Here is a 10,026-nt window from a genome sequence, read left to right as displayed (position 1 = left end):
AAAATTGGGGACATGGGAGGGAGCTCCAGCAGATTGACAGACTCAGCTCTGTTCCTGTGTGTGGGGTGGGGGGGGGGGGGTGTCCCTTCCCTCCAATCAGATTTTAGAACTCTCTTCTCTGAGCACTGCAGCTCTCTGCCCCTTTTTTTCTGAGCTCTGAGACCACCTCTATAATTAAGCAGTTTGAACAGCTGTAAAGAAAAGAATACTGCAGATAGACAGGTACAACTGATGGAGGAGGATTTATTTCATCTCTGTGTTTCACTGGAGGCCAGTGACTTGACTGGGTATATGTAAGGGTTTACAACTGCTTTAAGCTTTTTTTGAAAATGCACCATGTTATTACAATTTTTAAAATGCAGTCTGTGTCCGGGCTGAGGACATTTCTCCTGCTTTTTTTTTTTTTTTCCCTTGTATGTGTTTTTGTTGCCATTTCTGTTCCCATTGGAGTAATTTCTTCTGGAGCATAGTTGCTAATTGTCACAGATTAGCCAGGACCGTCCCGCTATTTTGAATGATATCCCGCCCTTGCTCAGTCCCGGAAATCTGAGAGCAGGACAGGAACATCCACAGATAATGCGTCTTAATTCTGCACGAGCCTAGGGCAGAGAAAAAAAAAATTACAACTTTCCTGTTGGCATTTGCTATGCAGGAAGGCCCCAGTCTGCTGTGGCCCTCCTATTTTTTCATTTTTGGGTCCAGTGGACTGATCTACAGTGCCGTTGTTTCTTAATAATAAACAAAACTACCGGCCACTTTTTGTATCAATCCACCAGATTGCTGCTGCTGCGGCGGCTTGATGTAGAAAAGGCCTTCATTTAATTTACAGGAGGCTGCACTGCAGATTAGTGCACAAGCCCCGAAAATTAAAAAAAAAAAAAAAAAAGAGAAATAGTCCCCAGGCTCCCACAGCCCCCTTTCCCACATAGCAAATGGCAACAGGAAAGTATATTTTTTTTTGTAACTGCTATAGGCTCATGCAGAATTATGACGCAATCTCAGCTACTGTCTCCCCCCCCAAATCATAAGACACAAGACAAGCTAGTCCAGGGGATCAATCACTCCAGACTCTTCAGCAGGGAACAGAATGGATTGGTAAACTGCATTGCTCAGAGTAAGTACCTGTCACCATACAGAGACTGACACACATTTCTGCATGTTGCGCATAGGGCAGCCCTTTCACTTCAGTAGGCTGTCCTATGCCTGCTTGTCCCCAAATAAAAGCTCCTGCTCCTTTTTTGGGTGACAAGCTTTGCACAGTCTTTAAACTCAGACCCTCTCCTGTGGTACGGTCCTGCAGTCTTTGACCAGCTCCTGTACTACACGCCTACAGTCTCTGACTATAGTCCTGTACTAACTGCAGTAACCTCTAGAAGCCAATCAGGGAGCTGTAATGATGTGCTGTAACCTCTAGCCATCAGTGAGTGTGGACCAGTTCTTTATGTTTCCATTAAGTTTTTTTTAGATAAATTGATGATTGTGTTTGTTTTCTGGGATGTTGAGGTAGAGAGCAAAATTGCATCAGGGGAGCCCAAAAGAATCTCACTGTTCAACCACACCCCCTTTAAGCCACACCCAATATTTAGTGTTATTTAAACGACACCCATTGTTTGGTGTCAGCTGTGTTTTCCTGTTAGGCCACACCCATGACTGAATACCCCACCCTTAATTAACATACTGCTCCACCTACACTGTCATTTTGGACATACAGGGAAAAAAAAAAAAAAAAAAAAGTGTCCCTTTGGAAATGTTGGCAAGTATGCTGTAGGGAAGTCCACATCTGTAAATATAAATCCAGGTGCCTACAGCATACCATATTAAAAATTATAATTAGATTCTGTACTGCCATCCTAAACACATTTCTAAATCAGCTCAAGAACAAATTATCTTGATATAAAATATAACCACAAATTACAAATGGCAGTAATAAACGCCCACCTGTGTTTACATTTGTGTAACACGTGTAAGACTTAACAGGGTCATGGCTTTAGCAACCAAGCACAGTTGATGCAGAAATGGTGAATTGTGGAGCATAGACAGTATAATCCTGCCATTACTATGAAGCTTTGAAAGGAACTCTAGATTAGGCCAAACCCTTTATAGGTTTTATTGTTAATTTTCTTCAAGAAGGTTTTAGAAGAAACTGGACATAATTAAGGTAAAGCCATCAGCCATTTGACATGTTTGAAATTAAAATTACTGACTGAGGAATAGATACCAGTCTGCTATATACTGGCCAATAAACACTCTTCAATGTGTCTTTGAAACTAGTCTCACTTTGTATCTAGGCACCGACTACACAGGCAATGGCCAATGTTCTATATTACAATGCCCAGATTGGCCACGGAGGTGCTCTAGCCAGCTTGATGGAAGTTGGACTCCTGGAAAAAAGGTCAAACATTTAATAACCAATAGAAATTAGTTTTAGAGAAGTAGCATAAAAAGGTAATACCAGTACCATAACTTAAACGTTTTATTTAACCACTTCCCAGCCACCCTATAGCAGAAATACTGCTACAGGGCGTCATAGGTGTACACACATGCCCTGCCCGTACCGCCATTCACAGCCTCAGCTGTCAAGCACCAGGTCCCGGCAGGTGATTACTCACCAGCACCTGTTAATCACCAAGTATTACCAACAGGGGAGAGCACTGTATGTAAACAATACAGTTCTGTCAGCTCCTGCACACTGCTTTGTATAACTCTGCCTAGCACAGCCTTACAGTTGAAAGCACACACAGCACATAATGTGAAACAGCACACAGTTAACCCTTTGATTGCCCCAGATGTTAACCCTTTACTGCCCAGTGTCATTAGTACAGTGTCAGTGCTTATTAGCACTGATCACTGTATTGGTGGCACTGGGGAGGTCAGTGACACCAAGTCAGTTCCTTCAGTGCCAGAGTGTCCACCGCAAGTCGCTGACCACTGCCCTTACAAGGGTATAAAATTCTACTATCTATACCACCATTTGTAGACGCTATAACTCTCACAGAAACTAATTAATTTACACGTATTGGGAGTTATATTTAAGCAGAGACATGTAGCTGAATAAATTTTGCCCTAAATTTATGATGAAATTTGATTTTTTTTATTGGACATGTTAAAAAAAAAAAAAAAAAAAAAGGGTTGGGATTTTTATAGCGCAAAAAATGGAGCTTTCATTTGATGGTATTTGATCGCATGTGCATTTTCTATTTGTGGGGGGAAAAAAAAAAAAAAAAAAAGACACAAATTTCATTTGGGTGCAGCGTTGCATGATCGCGCAATTGTCAGTTAAAGTAACGCAGAGCTGTAATGCAAAAAATGGCCTGGTCAGAAAGGGGGGGGGGGGGGGGGTGGTAATTCCTCTGGAGGGCAAGTGGTTAAAGCAGCTGAGCAGTGATGGCACATAACACAATAGTAACTGCATTTTTATTTTTGAACCTGGAGGTGGAGTTATTTTCTGCCTACCTGTCAACAAAAAGATCCCATTCACGTTGTTGTTTATTTCCCTAGACCTGCAAGCAAGTGTGACAAAGGGCTAAAATCAATGTGACTCATACACAACTACCATTAGAGGTCTCCAGCTTGATAGTCAAGGGTAAGGGAGTACCTGAAGAGTGGCATCTAAAGTCTTGTCAAATGCCTGACCTCAAATACTGTATAGTTTCTAAATGTGCACGCTATGACTAACTTTTGAAATATTCCAGTAGACATCGTTACTCTCAATGTAGTCATCTTCCCGTTGACGGTTTACTCTCACCTGGGCACTGTCAGATGCAGCTGGTCAGCTCCAAAGGCATTAGACACTTTTTCCTGTGGTTTCATCTGCTGGCCCCTACATAATTACAGGACATACTAATATTAACATAAGGGCCTTTGCAAGTAACTGCAGAGAGTAGGAGGATGTGTGCCAGATGCTGAAGGGCCTTTAACAAGATTATCGCAACACAGCCAAAGTTCAATGCTGTGGGATGGGAACAATCATTTTCTTTTCAAGGAGTGCTTGTTTTACTTTAGGCATTTATATTGATGGAGCAACAGATGCATTAAATATATTGTGTGAAGTACAGTTACCAGAGATGAGTGATTTGCTTTAAATTGGGAAAATCTACAGTACAGTACAGGGGTTTTCAAACTCATTGCCCTTCACTCTATGAATATCTGAATTCCAAGGGACATCAGTATGAGTAGGTTTCAGTGGGGCTCAAGTGTTTTTGCTAGCACAGAATTATGGTGCAGGATTTCCCACCTATGGGGCAGGAGTCCACATCCATGTGACATTATTTTCTCAGTAATAAAAAACACCTAAGGCCCAATAAGTATTTTACTTCCTTAATATGAAAGATCACCACACTTAAAATTTCCAGTTTGGTTTCAACTTTTGCCTAAGAAAGAAGACTAGACCACACTCACAATACACTAATGAACAGAGACAGAGGTCTATTTGAACATATATACTAGTTAAGTATGGAGAGTATTTTATCTATGGACCCAGCTATGAGAATGTTCCAGCATCCACACTCTCATCTCCGACAATTACCAGTCGAGCACATTGGTCAACATCCTCTCATAACCAGCAAAACCACACCAGCCAATCAGAACTTTTCTTGCATTGATCACACTTTAGTAAACAGAAATTATGATGCAACTTTAATAATGGCATGTGACTGCCAGTGATTAAGGTACTGGACGTGTAAGTATTTTGTACAAGCATTCAAAAACAACATGCCAATCACAAATGCTGAATAGTCCCAGGGTTTATTCAATATCTACACTGTTATGAAAGGTGCTTTTCACTTTTACAGTTTCTCAGATTGTACTGGCCTTAGATAAAGTGCATCAATATAGGAATAAGTTTACAGGCAACTCAACTGTAAATACCAATTCTTCTGTAATACTGGGTTGTCAAGGGACATGTTTATGGAGTCCCTAAAATAAAATATATTTAAATGTAATGATTATGATCTTGGTTTTTTTAAAAAAAGGGACTCAGATATATTAATTATTCAGTAGAACGGTCTGTATAATAGTGCTCATTATAGCTCTACGATACACGGGACAATTTCAGACAACAAATAAAATCAAGCAGCAGACTGCTATGCTTTTCAAAAAAAATATATCAAGTATGCTAAAGCCAACAGACAACTCAGTTTAGAGTGGAACTGCAGGCAAATATAAGACAATGAATGCATTTACAACATAACTTTAGCAGTGTATTTAGAAATTTCCAAGCTTGAATTCTTGGTAAAACAGGACACTCATCTGTGAAGACCTGTTTTTGCTTAGCAGCACATTTGACTTTGTGCAGCAACATCTTGTTTTACTTTTTGAAGGAAGGATAAGCGGGGTTGGGATTACCTGCCCAGAACTACTACATGGGAAAGAAACTGGTATTCCAACACCAAACCACATTACTAGCAATAATGAATCTGAGGTAGTGGTTGGTCTGAATGAAAAAGAGGTCCCTACCCTAAAGGATGTGTTCTCATATTGTGTTCCCAATGTGCAATTCAAGGCTTCAGTTTAATTCTGGCTGAGATGTGCCTTTAAATTTCAAATTTCTGATGACTATACTGTTTGCTAAAACAGTATTAGATCAGAATATTATCAGTAGGACTTTGGTAAAATACAGTGGAAAACTACAACATACCACCAACTTAACCACCTAAAATTTAGGAATGTTACTTTTAAACATTTGAGTGCATCTCTTCTTGAGGCCAAGTTGGTTATAGACAGTGGCTTCTGTTCAGCCTAGGGGATTATTTTGCACCCAGCATGCTGTTCCACTACACAATCCAAATACCCAAAATGACTGTGTAGTGCTAGCTTATCTTTTATTTAGCGGAGAACAGATATTGTCTGAAATTCTCCAATCATTGGCTTGAACAGGCCAGGGATTGGCACTAATCTATTGGTTTCGATGGTCTTTTAGAAAATGTTGATATTGGTCGATAGGACGTGATAAAAAAAAAAAAAAAAAACAAAAAAAAAAAAACAAAAAAAAAAAAAACTGTGGTTCTGAACCAATGCAACTCCATAGATATAGGCACCTTAATATGCTTTTCAAACTGGTACCAGCCAATGGATAAATCTTTAAAAATAAACTTGAATTAAGAGAAATGTGTCCAGCCACTGGTGACTGCTCTTGAAAATGCCAGGTTTCTGGCTGTCCTTTGGTGAAGTCAGAGCTCATCTGTACTTGGTCACTAACTCAATGTATTGACACCAGTCACCACTGCCAACATAGGGACTCAAAAGTACTAAAGTCCAAAAGACAGCCAAGCACATTGCATTTGCATTGGTCAATAATAGCATTTTTTTTCTCTCCAGCATAAAAAAAAGTTCATTTTAAACCTCAAGAATAGCTGGAATTCCAAAACTATTACAAATATAACAATTAAAGTGTAAAATGGAGAGCATATGTACCAACAATTTTAAATCCAGTTAATATAGTGTGTATCCTTTCTCTTACCACTACCCCTGTTGAAATATCTCATTTAAAAAAAGGAGGTATAATGCATAGCACAGTCTCAATTCTTTAAGGGCATGTCATGATATGCTGTTAAGTATTTTACTCTTTTATGAACATGCGTCCATTTGTCAAGATAAATAAAAAAAAATTACACCAAACAATTCACAGAACATTCATAAATAATAAATCACAGGTAACCGTAATATTTTAACACAAAATCACATTAAGTCTTCTCTAAATTTGAGATATCAATTTGTAAGACAAGGCTTAGCAACCTGTGACTTTTCTGATGGTATTAAAAAAAAAAAAAAAAATCCCAAAAATGACAGGTGCGCTTACTTGTAATTCAACCAATCAGAAATCCACAGGTTGCAAAAGAATCAGAGCAATCTTGCACAGACCCATAAATCAGCTTTACAAAGATTTGATTGTGTTGGTTTGGCAGATGTTACCTTTTTGATAGAAGGCTATTTCTGAAATATATAAAGATTAACATTTAAATCAACATTTCCTAATAAATCTGTTTAGATACTTTTTTTTTATACATTGTTAGTTAAAACAGTGTTGTTGTGCATTGCCATGGTCATTATGTTAACATAAAACATAAATCGAATAAAGACTAGGACAATAACTTGTTCATCTCCATTTCCTTGGGGTTAAAACGCAGTTTTGTAGGAAATCAGTAAATCACAATGAGGAAAAAAAATACCAAGATGTTTTTTCATTTCATTTATACACCTATTAAACTGGAACCGTCTCCACTACAGGAGATTTCATGCAATCCTCATGAAGTTTATTTGTCTCAGAGAGCGTTATGGCATTATCATTAAGTTCCGGTACATGGTGACCGTTACCATTTAAATTTGATACATATCCTTCAGAAGGACTTTTTAAATAGGAGCAGAACCCTACTGGTGGGAGGCTTGACCGATGTTCAGCATACAAAGGATTGCAGTGCCCATTATCGTTTTCTGAAGCAGCCCGGCAAACTATCACTGAAGGACTGGAGGTTGTATAATGACTATTGTTGTATTCTTCAACCGATTGGCTTGAGTAGTCAACATACTTGAACTGCTCTGGTCTCATGTTGTAAGGCACCAAATTTGTAGCCCCATTTTTCAGTGAGTCCCGATCAGAGTAGACCTCTGTGAGTGGATTTGTGGCAGCAGAATTATTATTGTCTATTTGATAATACAGGGTTGATGGGTTGGTATAATATGGAGCATTTTTTAAATGGTTCTCATGCAAAGCATTGGCATCGGAATAGCAGAAGACTGAAGATACAGGTAGATTGTCATCATGGGGTACAATTGCGTCATTAAAGTCATCTGATTTGTCACAGTCTTCGTCATCCTCCTCAGCATCGTTTTCTTCAGACTCACTTGGTGCTAAACTTTGAGTGCTGGAATCAGTTGCTTCACTGCAGTAGCTGCTTCCATCATCTTCTTCTTCTTCCTCCTCCTCTTCCTCCTCCTCTTCCTCTTCCCCACTACAGTCCAACTCATCAGAATTCTGAAAGTGCATCATGGCAGACTGAGGATCACTTTCAACCTCAAAGTTCTCAGCAACAGAATACTCTATAGGGTGGCCCGACTGGACCATTGAATTGGCAAGAGTTCCAACTTCTGCAGGGCAACCATTAGCTGCAGAGAGCTGCTGTTCTCTATTCTTTTCTAGTTCAAGCTTCATGATTGTGTGCAAAAAATGGGTCCGTACTCTGATTGGATTAAACTCAATTCGGCCAGCGGTATTGCTACATCCTTCCTTAGAACATCCACAAGGAAAAGACATACGATCCACCTGGAGGAGAAAAAAAAAAATTAACATTATCAAGAGAAATAATTGTAATATATGACAAAATGTCCTTTTAAGCTTTTCTTTATCCAGCATAACCAAGACCACATATATACATCCAGGTCCTCTCGGCTAATGGTCTCCTACCTTATTCAACAGTCTAGGCTAGGATTAGAATTACACATAGGATACAGATGATTGGAAGGAGTGCAGAAGAAATGTAGAGTATTGGCTTGTTTTCTTGCAGTTTGGCCAATGGTATGGACCCAAAGTTAAAGTGCACCCAAGATCAAAGAAAACCTATGCAGCTGCCACATCTAAGGATTGCCATGCTGCAATATATATTCTTACCTGGCTATTTTTTTTTTTTCACCTGGTGTTCATGCCTATAACCCTTCCTGTCCATTGGTGACAAAACTCACAGTACTGCACCTGGCAAGCAACAGCTCGTCACCTTTTTTCGCGACTGCAGAACATGTCTTCCCCTCATCTCCATAACATAGGGGGTATTCTCACAGAGGTGTACTGTACAGGCTGATACTACTGCAGAGTGCATGGGAAGTTGTGAGCTCACTAGATTTCTGGCAAGATCAGAAGGTATTATTTTAGCCTATCAGATATAACTGAATACATTAAAACGGTGCATTGAACAGGCCAAAAGAGAACAAATAAGATGTTAACATCAAGTCTGCATACAAGAACACTCTTCCACAATGCATTGTACTGTCATGCGTTAAGGTGCACTTGGTTAAGGCAGCCCACTCATTTGGTCTGGCAGCACACTTTAACCCAAGAAAAAAAAAAAATGAACATGCAGAATACGCACCCCCTGTACATTGTAGCATGCTGCGCTGCTTCTGTTGGCTGCTACCGTGCAGTGTGTTGGGGTACCATTCACCACGAATAGGCCCTATATCTATCGTCACCTTTAATTATTTTATCTGAGAGTGGCTGTGAATTGCAAAGTGCATAACCATATCAAATTAGAAACCCCTAAACCTCCAACTCAACCAGGGATTTATTGCTTTGTTGTCACTGCCAACAATGAGCCTTATCTATGCACTTTTGATCCTTCATTGTCCAAATCAGAAAACTATGGAAGGGCAAGAGGCTAAGCAAGTGGAATTTCGTAAGTCATTTTTCCTACAGGCACCCATCAGACTGTTGAGAACTATGGCTTTAAAAGCAGGATGCATAAAGAGGTGTTTGTAGTGATAATTATAAGATAGATAAAATTTTATCTATCTATACACACCTCAAAATTTCAAGTCCTGGGTTACTAGCCAGGACTTTAGTTACTTGCCACCAATTGCCCCACCCAACCCCTACCCTTAATTCCCTTTTATTAATTATTGAGTGATTAACAGGTGCACTAGATGGGCAACAATGAGACTACCCCCAAAACAGGAATGGTTTTACAGGTGGAGACCACTGCCATATTTTCCACTACTCCTCTTTTCTGTTTTTCACTAGTTTTGCATTTGGCTAGGGTCAGTGTCACTACTGGTAGCATGAGGTGATACCTGGACCCTACAGAGGTTGCATAGGCAGTCCAGCTCCTAAATGATGGCACATCAATATGTGCCATTGCCAGAAGGTTTGCTGCGTCTCTCAGCACAGTCTCAAGAGCAAGGAGGAGATTTCAGGAGACAGGCAGTTACTCTAGGAGAGCTGAATAGGGCCATAGAAGGTCCTCAACCCAACAGCAGGACCAGTATTGTCTCCTTTGTGCAAGGAGGAACAGGATTAGCACTGCCAGAGCCCTGAAAAATGAC

At 39.8% G+C, this 10,026-nt stretch overlaps 1 protein-coding gene across 3 annotated transcripts in view; it reads right to left on the bottom strand.

The window, feature by feature from the left end:
- Positions 1 to 4,622: 4,622 nt before the first annotated feature.
- CSRNP3 (cysteine and serine rich nuclear protein 3) overlaps positions 4,623 to 10,026 on the bottom strand; it is a 143,682-nt gene continuing 138,278 nt past the window's right edge. For all 3 annotated transcript variants that reach the window (XM_089660206.1, XM_089660221.1, XM_089660214.1), the window contains one exon: positions 4,623 to 8,257. In XM_089660206.1, the coding sequence (XP_089516332.1) occupies positions 7,199 to 8,257 (1,059 nt within the window). In that variant the 3' untranslated portion in view covers positions 4,623 to 7,198. The remainder of the gene's footprint in view (positions 8,258 to 10,026) is intronic.

This window comes from Staurois parvus, unplaced genomic scaffold, assembly GCF_062004578.1.
Source record: "Staurois parvus isolate SC_StPar_1 unplaced genomic scaffold, SC_StPar_1.0 ptg000031l, whole genome shotgun sequence".
Taxonomy (NCBI): domain Eukaryota; kingdom Metazoa; phylum Chordata; class Amphibia; order Anura; family Ranidae; genus Staurois; species Staurois parvus.
This window is presented reverse-complemented; position numbering and strand designations above follow the sequence as displayed.